This window comes from Sinocyclocheilus grahami, unplaced genomic scaffold (genome assembly GCF_001515645.1).
Source record: "Sinocyclocheilus grahami isolate Dianchi unplaced genomic scaffold, SAMN03320097.WGS_v1.1 scaffold92.1, whole genome shotgun sequence".
Classification (NCBI taxonomy): domain Eukaryota; kingdom Metazoa; phylum Chordata; class Actinopteri; order Cypriniformes; family Cyprinidae; genus Sinocyclocheilus; species Sinocyclocheilus grahami.
The window spans coordinates 1388095-1404219 of NW_015505271.1; the positions used below are offsets into that span (position 1 = coordinate 1388095).

General features: G+C 38.0%; 1 protein-coding gene across 1 annotated transcript in view; it reads right to left on the reverse strand.

Moving 5' to 3' along the window:
• Window positions 1-8482, reverse strand: part of LOC107587433 (uncharacterized protein C9orf171 homolog) — a 16079-nt gene extending 7597 nt beyond the window's left edge. The window contains exons 1-3 of the mRNA XM_016275230.1: window positions 8305-8482; window positions 8097-8177; window positions 1013-1112 (exon numbers count right to left, since the gene is read on the reverse strand). Of these exons, the coding sequence (XP_016130716.1) occupies window positions 1013-1112; window positions 8097-8159 (163 nt within the window). The 5' untranslated portion in view covers window positions 8160-8177; window positions 8305-8482. The remainder of the gene's footprint in view (window positions 1-1012; window positions 1113-8096; window positions 8178-8304) is intronic.
• Between the last annotated feature and the right edge of the window lie 7643 nt (window positions 8483-16125).

Genomic DNA, 16125 nt, shown 5'->3' on the forward strand with positions numbered 1-16125 from the left:
TAAACAAATCAATTTTGCTTGGTTGGAACAGCAGCTACGCTAATTATGTCAAATTATATTTGTTTCTCTGTTTTTGCCACGGGAAAACACAAGCTTCAGTCTGGATCCAGAAGACCTGAGATGATGCCAACCCCTCAGAGGACCTCAGATGATGCCAACCCTGAAACAACATACAGAACTACCACATTTTGCTATAAGTTTGATTGCATCTTATAATAATTGCTGTTAATAGTGTTCATCGTCTGTTTTATTACGTCTTAAATTGATTTTCCGTACATTTCTGCCATATGTACATTAATTGACATTGGTAGCTTATCACTGATAAGCTACCACTAAATATTGTAGAAACTTAATTTGCTGTAAAGTTGCTTTGCAATGATTTGTATCGTGAAAAGCGCTGTACAAATAAACTTGACTTGACTTGACATGTCACCCATTGAGTATGTTTGGGATGCTCTGGATCGGCGTATACGGCAGCAAGTTCCAGATCCTGCCAATATCCAGCAACTTCGCACAGCCATTGAAGAGGAGTGGACCAACATTCCACAGGCCACAATCAACAACCTGGTCAACTCTATGCGAAGGAGATGTGTTGCACTGCGTGAGGCAAATGGTGGTCACACCAGATACTGACTGGTTTTCGGACCCCCCCCGGACCCCCCAATACAGTAAAACTGCACATTATAGAGTGGCCTTTTATTGTGGCCAGCCTAAGGCACACCTGTGCAATAATCATGCTGTCTAATCAGCATCTTGATATGCCACACCTGTGAGGTGGATGTATTATCTCGGCAAAGGAGAAGTGCTCACTAACACAGATTTAGACAGATTTGTGAACAATATTTGAGAGAAATAGGCCATTTGTGTACATAGAAAAAGTCTTAGATCTTTGAGTTCAGCTCATGAAAAATGGGGGCAAAAACATTAAAAAAATGTTTTGTTCAGTGTAGTTATCGTGCTTGGTTTGAACAGGCCTTAACTCTTCAAAATCAGGATGTGTTTTGCCACCTACCCTCTGGTACTCCTCCATCCTGAACTGTGGTCGCTGTCCCAAAAACAAAGTCAGGTCCTGGATAGGACAAACCTCTCGACTTGGTCTTTCCAAGAGCTGGCTATAGAGAAAACGCAGTAATGAGATAAATGCAAATATTTCATAAATAGAGTCCTTATGTTTTTTTTATTTAAATAAATGTATACATTTACATCTGTCTATCATGCACTGGAAGCTTCACCAAGACAAACTCCTTCTGTGTGTAAGGAAACTTAAATAGATATAAACAGACTTAAATTCTAAATGAAAATTAATTTTTTTTAAAAAGTACATTTTCATAATTATTTTAATCTAAACATGGATATATTTATAAATAATAATTATTTTTATAATTATTTTTATCTGAATATTTATTTAATTTTCTCTCCAAAGGCCTTTTTGTGTGTATTTTTTGACAGAACAGTATCTCTAGTTTTTTTAAAAGCTTTTTTTTCTGAACCTATAAACTGTCAATCAAACTGTCAATCACCCTCAATTACATCACCACAATAAAGGCGCTGTTAAACTGAAGCATTTAACGGCGCAAGACAATGCATGCCTCACAATGTCAAAGATTTACGGACCTCTAGAGTGGCGGTTTTTTCAAGAAAAATATTTCTTGATTGACAGGCAGTTTTCCAACCCACACCTTCAAACCCTAGCACACCAAAGCATCTGATTGTGTCTATTAATAAAATCATAATTATGCACAAACTTATTACCATAAAAAATGCCGCAAAAGAAGCCCAAATGACTGTGGTGTCTGGCAGCACAGTAAAAACAAATTCCCATTGAACGTTGATGTGAGTGATCTTGATGGCTGATTTCTTCAGTCAGGACTCAGTCTGAATCACTAGCACAATGTCATCCAGTCCAGTCAGTTCATGTAGAGTATGATTTATGTCTCCAGAGTCATAACTGTAAGATGACTGACAGCTAAAGAGTTGAAAAAGGCAACACTTATCCTACCATGTGTGTGTTGGGGGGTTGTTTGGGAGGGGTGTATTTACCCCCTATCATCATCTACTCAGAGAGAAGCTCTCATGGGGCAAAAGAAAACCCCACTATTTTTCTCTGAGCTCTGTTAAACAGCTCAAAGCCTTGTTTTAAGAGCAGATTAGCTGCGAAAAAGTGGAAAATTGTGAATCAAACCACGGCAAAGGTGACAACCGGATGTATCAAAAGTGATCTGTGGAATATGGTGCCTGAGCACTCCAGAAGCACGTATCTTTGATCTTTGATGGAACATGAGGGAGGTGTGCTCATGTGTCAGTCACAGAGTCACATTCATGTCAGTGGTTCTCCTCACGCTGCCGTATGCGATTTTTGGAGGGAGAAAAGAATCAGCACAGTGAGTCTGCCATCATCTCTGGAGATCTCTGTGTGTTTGCTGTGCTCTAAAGACTTAATTCTTGGTTAAAAACCCTCAATCCTTCATTATTCTGAGCTCTGAATAGTCTACATTGAAAAATGGATTTGAAAGATATTTGTCACTGGACCCCCACCAATCATGCTGGGCAAGTAAAGCCCACCAAAAACCCAATTCGACTGCCAAACTTGGCTCTTTTTTGTGGCGAATTCCTAAGCACGGTGAAATTGAGATAATCTAAATCTTTCTTGGCCTTTTTAACTCACAGACACCCAACCTCTAGTTAACATTATCTGCTGAAACGTATCAAACGCGTCTTAAAAGTGCCAATCTTTTGAGTAAGTGCCACCAGGCTTCTCGGCCAGCCCTTTAATCCCCTTCGCAGTTTTAATCTGCAGATTGTTTTGAGGAGATTAATTAGAGATGCCTGAAGGAACGTGTTGACTGCTGGCGTAAAACGGCTAATCAGACCCCTCAAAACATTATTGGGCCTTTCATGCGCAATAAAAGGGCTGAAAGAGAAGAGGACAACAGAAAAGGCAAGTCGGGCGGAGGATTATGTTAAGCAAAAGCTCCTTTTATATTGTCATTTATTGGTGATCTGTCTCTATATTGTGTTTTCATTAACCAGGCATGGACCTGCTGAATGAGCCAAAGGACGGCTTGAGAATAGGGCCGCTTCAGGAGAGGCTACACGAGGGTCAGTGGGAGCAGATTATTCACACAGGCTAAAAGAGACGGAGAACAGGGGGACATAATCATCTCTTACTTAGGAGACCCCTTCAGTCTATTCAGGCCCCCGTGCTTTAATTTCACCATCCTTTTGTGCTTCTCTTACTCGTGTGTGCTTTTAGGATTTCGCTTGAGCTGCTGAGATTAGTTTAGCACTGACCCTGAGAGTCCATTGCTGCATTTTTCAGTCCTGTTGCCGGTCCTGTTTGAACACTTGCACAAGTTTTTTTTGTTTTTGTTTTTTCCCTCAGATGTTGCTACTAGATTTGCACACATTTTAGAGAGGAAGCTTCAGGATAAAACTGGTCTGCTCCTCCTGTCCAAGACCTAGTAGGTTTATTCGGTCCTCGTGGAACCGGTTTAATCTTATCAGGCAGCGGAATGGAGAATTGCGAGCCAGGCCTGATCATCTCATCTCCTCAGTGCTGACAGACAGCTTCGCCATGAGTGTCTTCGTCAGACTTACAAATAAAAGTGCCCATGATGATGATTAGAGGATAACGGCAGTAATGCTCACCAAACTGTCTCCACTAATTATTATCCCGCTCTTCCAACCCAGTTCAGCGCCATCTGGTGCCTGATTACAGGACAGCAGGCACATTGGATTAAAATTAATCTCTTCATCTCAACTAAATTAAACAGAGGGAATGAATGGCGGAGAGAAAGTGGAAGAGGGGAAGCACAAGAAAGAATCTGTATCTTTGTCACTGTGTGATCTGATACAATTCATGGGGAGAGAATTCAAATATATTCCCTGTCATGAAGAAGCAGAGGAAAACATGGTCTATATTCATAATTTCTACCTCATCACTGTATGTGCTAGAAGGCAATCCAGAAAAAGCCAACATGTTTAAGTCAGCTAAGAAAAAAAACATTTACTAATAAGGATTAGGTCAAAAATGCTGAGAGAAGAGAAAGTGGAATCATAACCCTAACTTTCTCATCAGATCACAGCTTTTCTCTTCTCTAGCTAAATCCGTCAACTCTAAATTAATATCAGCCCACTTCTAAAATCCCCAGAATGTCAATGCGCGCATATGTGCAACGCAAACATACACGCACATTCATCTCATCTCATCTATAGTCTGGCTGGTTATTAAGATGCTAACTCTCTTTATGTGTGGCAAATCCTGAAGCTTTGGGTATAATTGATGAGGCATTTCCATAAAGAGGGCCAGCTAATTGGGAGCATGTGTCTGGGCAAGCTTGTGCTACCCTTCTTCAATACAGATGAGTGTTATCTTACTGCTTTAGATGTATGTATGGGTGTGTTTAATAAAAAAACGGCCCACAACTTGGATCACAAACTGCATTTAAACCATGTGAATAAGCGGTGCGTTCAAGCTATCCTTAACCTGGACTAAACTTGTACATGGACAATCAAAAATGCAGCTGGGTCAGTGGCATTATTTATTTATTTTATTCTGTATCTATTAATTTATATAAAATACATGAACAATCCAATTGATACACCACCGTTCAAAAGTCTGCCATCAATAAGATCTTTTTTGAAACAATGAATAGATTTATTCAGCAAGGATGTATTAAATTAATCAAAGTGGCAGTAAATACATTAATAATTATAAAAAGATTTCTATTTCAAATAAATGCTGTTCTTTTCTATTTTCTATTCATTAAAGAATCCCGTAAGAAATGCATCACGGTTTCCACAAATATTTTAAGCAGCTGTTCTCAACATGAATAATAGTAAGAAATGTTTGTTGAGCACCAAATCTGCCTACTGAAAATTCAGCTTTACCATGACAGAAATAAAATACTACTATAATTTTTATTTTAAATTGTAACAATATTTCATGATATTACTGCTTTTACTGTTTCATACTTTTAAACGGGAGTTTATATACATTGACTTGAATACACCTCTCCTGTATTGAACCTGTTTTAATTGCTGAACTAAAATGACTCATTTTAATTTATTAATTCATTAAGAAATCAAGTAAGAAAACCTTGATAAGTAGTTTGGTATGGTATTTAGTTAAAATATTATATATATTTAAAAAAAAAAACATGTCTGCCAATTCAAAGTGTTGTGAAGTCATAAAATTAAATTTTTTTGAAAATGTTTTTCAAAACCATGAGAACAACGTGAATAAAGTGATTACATTTCTAAGAACTTGGATTATTCCTTTTTCTTATTTGTCACTGACCCAGCTGATAGCGGCCCCACAGACTACATACATAGTTAGCAATACAACTGAACACAGACAAGAATGATATATGTGTTTACATTCTCTCAATCCATAAATGAACGCATATGGCCCCTGTTATGACAGACTACATATGCCAAAGGTCTCTTTTCATATCTCATTTACATTTATCTATTATGCAAGCAGTTTACAGTTATGTATTGGGTTCATGGTTATGTATCTGTCTCTCTGTGCTTGTGTCTACACTACAGCAGTCCCAGCTGGATCTCATTAATAATAAGGCCCTGTGTGTTGCTACAGTGACTGTGTGGAAGCTAAAGCACCTTGCAGAGGTGGTAGAGAGGCACCATTTGCATGGACCTAAGTGTAGATGCCTATGAACAGTTGAGGTGGGTGAAGGTCAACGATGAGGCCAGTTCCTGCGCAATTTAAATAAATTCCACAGGCCAGTTAAAGTCGCTAGGCTACTATACGAAATTTTAGTTTAATTTGCTAACTCTCAAAATCTCTCTGATAATGCTTTTTAAAATATATTTTTATTAATCTGGTTTAGTTCATTCATGAAAAAACAGCATTAGGCCAGACCACATATACATAATAAATTAGCGCTGCAGGCGAATATCGGCTACAGTACAGATTTGCTTAAGAATGAACCGCAGATTGCCGTGTGTCTAACATTAGCTACATGGGCTGAATGAAGTGAATGGTAATGAGTGGGAAGAGGGGACTGTGAATGGGGCCCAGCCAGCCTGCTGCACAGCAGGGCTCTCTCGGACACCAGAGAACAACAAAAGCCCCAAATCTGCTCCCCTGATCTCTAATTTACTGGTCATCAGGGAATACAGGCATGAAAACAGGATTTATTGGCCATGCCTCATCAAAAAGGAATTAACAAGAGGAGAGGAATGGAGAGGAGAGGCCTTTTTGTATTTTTCTCACAATCAACTTTTGGTCACAATCACAGAAAACCACACTTTGGGTGCTCGGTTCTATAGATGCAGACTAATTCATCTCCTTTTCACTTTGAGGCCCATTAGCACATTACTAAGATATATGTCCCTTTTCCCCACGGGACAGCCATATATCAGCCCTGCATAAGCAGAGAAAACTTCTGCGATGATGAACTGCTGCACAGGCCGACAAGAGATGTGCTCAGCACAAGGGATTTGCTGCAGTTGGCCTATTTCTTAATGAATATGAGCCTTTCACAGATCTCCCTTTATATTGCAAGTGAGCAAAGAAGGTTGAATGTTCGAACCTACAGCTCTCAAAGCTAGACGCGCGAGAGGGAAGAAATAGAGCAACATCAGGCAACGCCACAAGAACAAAAGCTTAAATCCTCACAGATGACTCTGTCATTGTTCCAGCGCATTGCCAAAACCTGTAGCAATGACTGCTCACAATGAAAAAGAATGAGAAATCCTTGATCTCATGAGACTATAGGAACATGCACGCAGTTCATTATCATAGTCATTTAAATACAGTAATCCTATTTTCTGCATCAGTCAAAAGGGGCATATCAAATAACCCTAGAGAACATTAGAAAGAAAGGAGGGGCGAGCGCAAGCAAAGGTCTAACAGAGGCATCTTATCCCACCAGGAATGGACAGGATGATTGGATGAGTGTGAAAAGAGAGAAAGGCCATGGGAGCGAAGGAAAAGGAGAAACACGGAGGATTGTGCAGGTTCATTTCATTCTTCCTTCTGCTCCAATGGAAGACTTGATGAAGTTGAAATGAAGCAGAATTAGATGAAAGATACGCGGGAAGTACTTAGTTAGAGATTCAAGACTTGCACTGGGTTTCAGAAAGAGGGTTAACTAGAGGAGAAGGCAGAGAAAAAAAACATGATCTGCACCATCTTTCTTAAAAACACCATTCCTCAAATCTCAGTACCGCACTCTCTTAAAAATAAAAGTTATTTGTTGCTATCTATAGTTCTAAGAAGAACATTTAACATCCATGGAACATTTCAACTGCACTAAAAGTTTTTAGATTATTACACTGTAAGAAAAAATTATTCATTGAAAGTTCTTCCATGGCATCATTGTGGAAACACCCTTTTGGAACTTTTATTTTTAAAAGTTCACACTTTGTTGTAAACACATGAAGTTATTCTCAGAAGGCTGTTAATGGTCTGTGAGTTCTTGCATTTCTTTTGTTAAATATATGTATTGAATATGAAACGTTCATGTTTTTGTTTTTTTTTTCATTCAAAAACGTGAAACATTATATTATCTCCAGGGGACTCGGTGTTTCAATTACTATGTTTTTGTAACCAACAAATTAGTATATTTTCTTCTGAATTCTTGTATAAAGGAAATGTGCACGTTAAAAGTGCCAAACTGTAAACGGACTGATTGAACCAGTGTGAGTTGCACATTCTGGATGTATATTATAAAAAAAAACAAAAAAAACGTATTCTTTAGCTTATTCATTTTCGTGCTACGTGACCTGAACGATGTGTGTGAGATAAAGTAGACATGCGAAATGTGTAGTCCTGCTGTGGTACTCCAGGAACAGTGCTGAGAAACTGGACTAGATCACACAAACTTCAGTGTCACGGTGAGATTTATTCAGAGACTAACTCTGCCATCTAGTGCTCATTTTAGTTAGGCTATGTCGTTATTTTGTTGTGCCTTTCCAAACAATAAAGTGAAAATTCCACCATTTATTTGTGAAACACAGTAGGAATTTTACATTAACACTAATTATTTGTTTGTTTATTATATATGCGAGAATAAGCCATTCATACATGGTGCTATGCACTCAAAGCCATATTCAATATCAGTCCTGACCTTAATTAATAGAGGACGATGCAGCATAGACTCTCTCACCACACCAACACGAGGACTTTCCATTTCCGACTCCTTTAAACCCTAATTGTAAAATAAATGTATTATAGATGATTGTACGATATGATGAAAAAAGTACAAATAACAATTACTACATGTCGATTACAAATGCTCGCATATTTTAGTTATTTTTTGAAAGAAGATCTCCAACCTGTAGGGCGAGACGACAGCTTGAAAAACACGGTTCCCGGGTGCTTTTTGTGGATAAACAGCCCTTGCTGAACCTTGATGTGGTAACTGCCGTTCAAAAGCACTGTAATACACAAATATATTTAAGCGATTTCACAGGCCGTGACACGAACCTTCTTTCTGGTGGTCTTGCGTTGTCATGGAGATGGGACGCTTCTGTGAGCACGAGTATCGCGATGTTATTACTTAGGCTTATGATTCTTTTGAATTGAATACTTGCGCTTATAATGAAATATACTGCATTTTGAAAGTCAAAAACCTAATGTATACAAAATGTCAAAGTCATATTCGATGTGTTGACCGATCATGATCGTCCCTCCAGTGCGATAGAGGGAAGCATTGAACAACAGATGCAAAGACTGAGAGACGGGATACAACAGAAGAGAGAGAGCACATAATAAACTGTATTTTAATTATTATTAGTAGGTTAGCAGGGTACAACACATTTTATGTATTGCCTCAGCGACTTATTCCACAAGGCTTTTATTGTTCTGTTTCAAATATACCAAATTACTGTATAGGCTTAAATTACATTTAAATGTGGGCTGCGGTCATTTATACTTAAATATATGCTGTAACCCTGAATAATGAAGGCACATTATTTCACCCATATTTTGACATTTTATTTTTACTATCAAACATGAAAGTAGACACTTTACTTCCACTTAATATGCTTTCTATGGATATAATATCTTTTTTTTTTTTTCATTTGACGCGGACACCAAAATGGGGTTTTGTGGTAATGGGATACTGGATGAATAAGTTAATAACACACATTATAGGGTAACACTTTACTTGAAGGGGTGTGCATAAGACTGACATGACACCTTCATAATCATGACATGACACATGTCGTGAATATGAAGGAGGTTACAAATATCAGTGTACAAGTAGTATACTTGTAAGTGTAGGACATGGACATTTAAAAAGTGAAACAAAAAAAGTTTTTATTTTATGTTTAAGTTTATTTTTATGAAAAATGCACAAAAATACTATTTTAAAATTTTATGTGAAATATATATTTTCCAAAACACATTTTACTCTAAAATGGCAAGAAAATGAAAGCCATAAATCTAAATATGTTGCGTTACACATTTGAGACTGCTATCTCATAAAAATGAGCTTTCAGTAAGATTTTGCTTGGGTGCAGTACTAAACGTTTCCACTTGATGAAATTCATTACCCATTCATTTTCAATGTGATCATTTTTGTGAACAATACAAGTTTGACTTCTTTTTTTTTCTCAGTTTTTTTCTCAGGACTACTTAAGCTTTTTTGAATCATGTCCATGATTGTGTGTGTGTGTGTGTGTGTGTGTGTGTGTCCACATAGCAAGTGCCAAAAACTTTACAAAATGTTGTACGTTCCAATGAAGTAAAAAAAAGAGAGAGTACATTCTGTACCAATACTGGCCAAACAAATCAGGTCCAATTACCCTTCCTTACATCTGCTTCTCCAAAAATAGTTTCTATTTAATAGATTTTTAAAGCACATATTGCTTTAAAATACTACTTTGAAGTAAACTGTTCTGAAATGTGCTCATAACACTTTCCCATGTCTGTTTATAGTAAAAATGCTTTTAAAATAGGCCACATATAGATATATCTGAAATGTATGTGTAGGAATTTAGAGGCACATACTTATTCTATTTAAAAAATGCTCATCTTATTCCTGAAAATTAGCATTAGTATGCTCCATATGCATTAGCAAACCCTCAAACTCATATTTCATATTTTAAAGTGCTTGTGCTTCTCTCCCAGTAGCATGTCTGTCATGTATGATGGGTGTGATCACTGCAACAAATCCATACCAGAAACCCAGCTTCTTGGATTTTAACTCATGGTTCTGGAACACCCCTCGAGGGCCACAGATGTACTCCTGCATTACTTACATTGAGAAGAACCTCCGGGTTGACTGTGAATTCCCAGAGACCTACAATATCCCAGGCCCATTCTGTGAGTACAAACAGGATGGGCGACTCATGGGATCCACCTACCCAAACACCCCGGTCCACATGATTCCACCTATTGAGACCCGTCGCCGAGCCAATGTGACCCTGGTGCCACCTAACATTTGTCGCCTCACCTGGATGCCTATGTCCGATGACCGCGCGTACACCTACACCTGCAGGGTTTATCAGGGCAGCACCTGGAAGGAGAATAGCATGGCATTCCATCAAAGTGAGTTTAAAATGCCTCAGCAAGTCCTCCTTAACATATGCTGAGAGACAATAAATATTACCTAATAGTTATGCAATGCCTGTTTGTATTTAAATTAAAGGTGCCGTCACTGCTTGTGACATTTTCTTCTTTCAAAATATGTGGGCTTTCACAATCTATATGCTTTCAAAATCTGTTAGCTCTTAAGTTATGGCTCTCTTGTTCAATATTTGTTTCTCTGTTTCAAACAGGAAATCTTCTGGTGTGCTCCGCATTAACCATATCCTTTCACACTGGACTATGGATGCTTGCAGTTGTGACATCACTTCCTGTTGCTCTTGGGCTTCTACATCAAGCAGGCTAAAGCTCAAAGCCATTCTCACATTTACCTGCCTTTCACATTTTAATTTACATTTATATTTAGATATTTTTTCATCTTACATGGTTATGTTGACTTTTATGTTGATTTCTCTGACAGCCCCTTAAGTTTCTGTGGAGATCATCATCATTACATCTTCAGGATTCACAGTGAAAACAACAAACTAGACATGATGTATGCGACCCACTGTTCAAAATGCTGTTCGATATTAAACATGAAAAGAACATTAGTGGTGAACGTGTTCTTATCACCTAAAAACTTCCAATTAACAGGCATTTGAAGGTAGTCATATAGCCAAATGCTACCGTTCTATTACACTACTGTTCAAAAGTTTGAGGTCAGGAAGAGTTCTGGAAAGAAGTGAATACTTTTATTCAGCAAGGATGCATTTAATTGATCAAAAGTGACAGTAAAGACCCGACAAGCAGCACAAGTGTTTTCAATATTGATTATAATAAAAAAAATGTTTCTTGAGCATCAAATCTACATACAGTGGGGAAAAAAAGTATTTAGTCAGCCACCAATTGTGCAAGTTCTCCCACTTAAAAAGATGAGAGAGGCCTGTAATTTTCATCATAGGTATACCTCAACTATGAGAGACAAAATGAGAAAAAAAAATCCAGAAAATCACATTGTAGGATTTTTAAAGAATTATGATTTCGATGTGACGAAGCTTGAGGTGATCAGGCATCCAAAATATTTATCACCCAGAATATTCTCTGTTAAAAGAAAAAGATATTATTTTGATACATGGCATACCTTTATACAGTATCAATTATGTGTTTCCGTCAAATCAAGTCATATAGTAGCTCAAAAAGATATTATATATAATTTTTGTAATATTTATAGAAATAATGGAGTGAAATCATTGTAAGGGTAATCTGTAATCTCATTTATTGGTTGGCTGGTTTATCGATCCTTGCAATTTGTCCAGTGCAAAATGCGTTTTTCAAGTTTATCATTGTCTTAGCGCTTCTGTTTATCACCTGAATAAGGACAGCTCTGTCTGAAGGACATCACCACTGCTGATGCACATGATGCAACTAAATATTCTGCATACAACAATTCAAGGAAATTTGTTTAGTTACGTTTAAGGGAAAGAATGATACAGGCCTGGAAAAGAACACAAGAATGAGACTATTATGGCTACATGACAACTAAGTATTGAATTATACTCTTACATGTACGTGTCTTCCATTGTGCTTGCATGCATTGTGCAGCTGCTGTATGCACATGCTTAACTGCACTGTGCGCTTCCACACATTTAGCTGCTTTTCGCACATGCTTCCTTGCACTAACCTTAAGTGCCTTAGGTTGGCTTTAAGGTATAATCTGAGCTTTAGAAATGTAGTGCTTTGTCTGTTTCATTTTGACCATAATGACTCACAAATACTGCATATAAATATATTCAAGCACCAACACGCACATTTCACACACTTATATTTGTGAGGAAAATTTTTGTCTTCCCTTCTTTCATTGTCTTTCAATCGCTTCGTCTTATTTTTTGAAGGATCTATACTGAGAAATGTCAGAAAACAATAAAGGAATATAGAGTGTAACCTGTGCAGATATTTTTAATTACATCAACACACATTTGAGAATGTAAAAGTGCTGTTATTTGTTATGAATGATTACAATTATTCTTAGTTAGCTTTAGTTTAGTTAGTTAACTCTCTAGCCTATCAGAGATTTAACCATATAAGATTCTGTACAGTATGCCAAAAAACCATTTAACTTTTTAATGCAGAGGATAGCCCCCCCCCAGAGGGACCACCTACCTAAAAATATATTATGATATAATATTTATATATACACACTACTGTGCTAAGCCAGTTATTTCTGTGTTTTGCTGTAGTGTCAGTATAGGTTTCTTCAGGTTCTTCAAGCATCTTGGAAAGGTTGCCACTGTTCTTCGGGATTTAGTCTGCCTCCATTTTTTTCAGATTCTTCATGTAATTCCAGACGGACTGGATTAGGTGAGATCAGATCTCTGTGTGGAGCACTGGCAGTTGTCAGACTCTTTGTGCATTTAAAAATCTCACTGGATTATAGAATTAATGGCAAAAGGAATGTGTGGAAATGTAAACTGATATTTGTGAACGAGCTCTCTTCCACAACTCTCAGTACCCTCAATACCCACACTCAGCGTGATGCCACACTCTGTTGGTAAATAGTAAAGATAGTGGGTAAATAAAATAAGAAATTAAATAAGTAAAAAATGAGGCAGGCACCGAACCCCCAGTTGCTCCTGGGCACCAGAATGTGTGTGTTCACTGCACACTGCTGTGCGTGTAAACTTGGATAGGTTAAATGCAGAGCACAAATTCTGAGTATGGGTTCCAATGCTTGACTACACGCCACGACACTTTCACTGTAGTACAGTATGAAATTACAATGGTTTTGTCCAATTTTTTATGTGTTACTGAAGAAGTCATGTGCTTCTAATTGTAGGCTATTATAGTTTTAATTTAATTCATATCATTCAATAAAACATGATATAGTAATAAATAACTAATTTGTGCATGATATATTCATGCTTGTTACCATTCAATTTTAATAATGTATTAGACTGATGACGTTTTGTCTTTAACTGGTGTAATTCGAAACATTGTTACTTCTTTTTGGATTTTAATTAGGTTGCATTAGGATTTTTTTTACTGTAAACATGAAGAGATACTTGAGGAACAGAGACACACTGGCAGAACCCTCTGGAAACTACACTCTTAAAAATAAAGGTGCTTCAAAAGGTTCTTCAAGCGATGCCATAGAAGAACCATTTTTGGTTCCACAAAGAACCATTCAGTCAAAGGTTCTTTAAAGAACCATCTCTTTCTTACCTTTTTATAATCTGAAGAACCTTCTTTCGCCACAAAGAACCTTTTGTGAAACAGAAAGGTTCTTCAGATGCTGAAGGTTCTTTATGGAACCATTTAGACAAAAAAGTTCTTCTATGGCAGGGCGAGGGACAGTGTCCTACAGAGTTTAGCTCCAACCCTAATTAAACACACCTGAACCAGCTAATCAAGCTCTTACTAGGCATACTAGAAACTTCCAGTCAGGTGTGTTGAGGCAAGTTGGAGCTAAACTCTGCAGGACACCGGCCCTCCAGGACTGAGTTTGGACAGCCCTGATCTATGGCATCGTGAAGCACCTTTATTTTTAAGAGTGTATAGACACCTTTTCAAAAAAGGGCAGTTCTCTGAACTTACAAAATGGAGCCAAGTTTTTGACCTAACACTCCTTTAGCATGCCGCCTGTTTCAACGGAGTAGCTTAATATGTCTATATTTCTGAATTTGCGTGCACGATAAAATATCTGAGGCATCTTTAAAGGGTGTGGCAACCTCAAATGTCCCTTTTTTTAACATTGTTTGCCAACTTTATTTACAGGACTTTGTCTAGATTATTTACACGAGCTCTGTCTTGTTGATTGAACAACCATTTGTAGCATTCACACCCGTTTCAGCTGGTGGTAATGGGCAGGTCGTAGTTTTATTCTAATGACACAGCGTGATGCATATGGGCGTGAATCTCCTTCTACTTAATCTCACCATCCATCCATTCCTCTCGGTCTTCCTCAAGTGAGCACTAAGGGAGTTCCCTCAATAACGGACCAACAGCTCCAGCATCCAAAAGCAGAAATAAGGTAAGACCGCTACAAACTCACTTGCATCCCGCCAGAACGTTTATATATCATATATTATATAAATATCAAAGACAGTGGAAAGTTAACTCGTGCGCGTAGCGTCTGGTCCCCATTACTCAACGCCACCCAAAAATGGAGTTGGCTAGCTTGACTTCTGTTCACGACGCGTTAAAGTGGAATTAATTTGAACTAAAACACGTTATCAGATTAAATGACGACGTAAAGCCACTAAAAAAAATATATTAGATTTGAAGTACTTTTATTGCTGAAGCACGAGCTGAATTCTTGCCAAAGAATGTCCCATGGGACATGTCATTTCAAAAGAATCTTCACGAGTTCAGTCTTGCCTGAGATAAAAGAGATGCACGGGGCCTTGTAGGGAGTTCTTCAGTCACATACCAGTCCAGTCGCACCGAACGCTGTGTGTAGTTCAGGTGGAGTCCATGTATCCGAGTGCTTTTGTAACCATAATACTTTTTACCAGCGGCGTGCACAGACCTCCGGAGGGGCAGGGGAGTAGTGGAGTTACGAGTGCACAGTCGCGGTCCGGGGGCACCTAGATCGGACCGAGAGGGCACTTTATTTGTATGTGCTCACTGCTCAGACATGTCATGACCCCACCCATATTGATACATTTGCTGCAGTGGCTATATGAGAGCGCTTATTTTCTGTAATCACTGCCAGCAATTTATAGATTTTTTTTTTTTTTTTCCAAAACTCATGCGCATAAATTTTAATAATATGCATGCAGATGAACACTTACTACTTGCTTGAAGTCCTGAAAAGTCATTAATGTTCATGTTTTAGGCGAAATACATATCGTTTACACTACTGAGGTGATCAGTATTAATTTATTGTGTTGTAAGTGACTTGTCTTGTATTTGTTCTCCAGGTTCCGCTGTGTGCACAATGCAGTATACTGTGGTCAGGATGATGTACTATACTGTCTTTGCTACATTTCTCCTGTTGGGTAATTTCATTGTTCCTTTTTTTTTTCCTTTATGAATATCACCAAAATTACACGAGTCATATTTGAGTATGATGTTAATTGACAATGTTATCCCATGAAAGTACACAGAACGGATATCACAGTCTAATCTACTGTATATTAGGCCATTCAAGTATTGTACCAGTTTTAAACGACTCCAACTTAAGGCTAAGTTGGCGTTATAATTTTCTAGGTGCTGCTTCTGCCCAGACTTCCCTTCAGCTTTCATCCTGTTTGACTAAGGAGCAAAACCTGGAGATGGTCTGCAAGTTCACTCCAGCTTCAGACCCCAAGCTCCAGAAGATTTGCTACTACATGACGGAGAATAAGTTGGTTGGCTCTACCAACACCAGCAGCCCCCCAGACAGCACCTTCAAAAACCGTGCCACTGTCTCCATAGCGGATAACATTTGTAAGCTGTATTTGAAAGGTTTGTCAGATGACAAACCCAAAAACTACACCTGCTTCATCAAACAAACTACCACACCAGTGCCAATCACTGCAGTAGTGGACAAGAGTAAGACAACATTACTTTAACATTTATTACATATTGCTTTTCCTTTAAATAAAATGGCATTGCATATTTATATTGACTAAGTAGATTTTGCAACT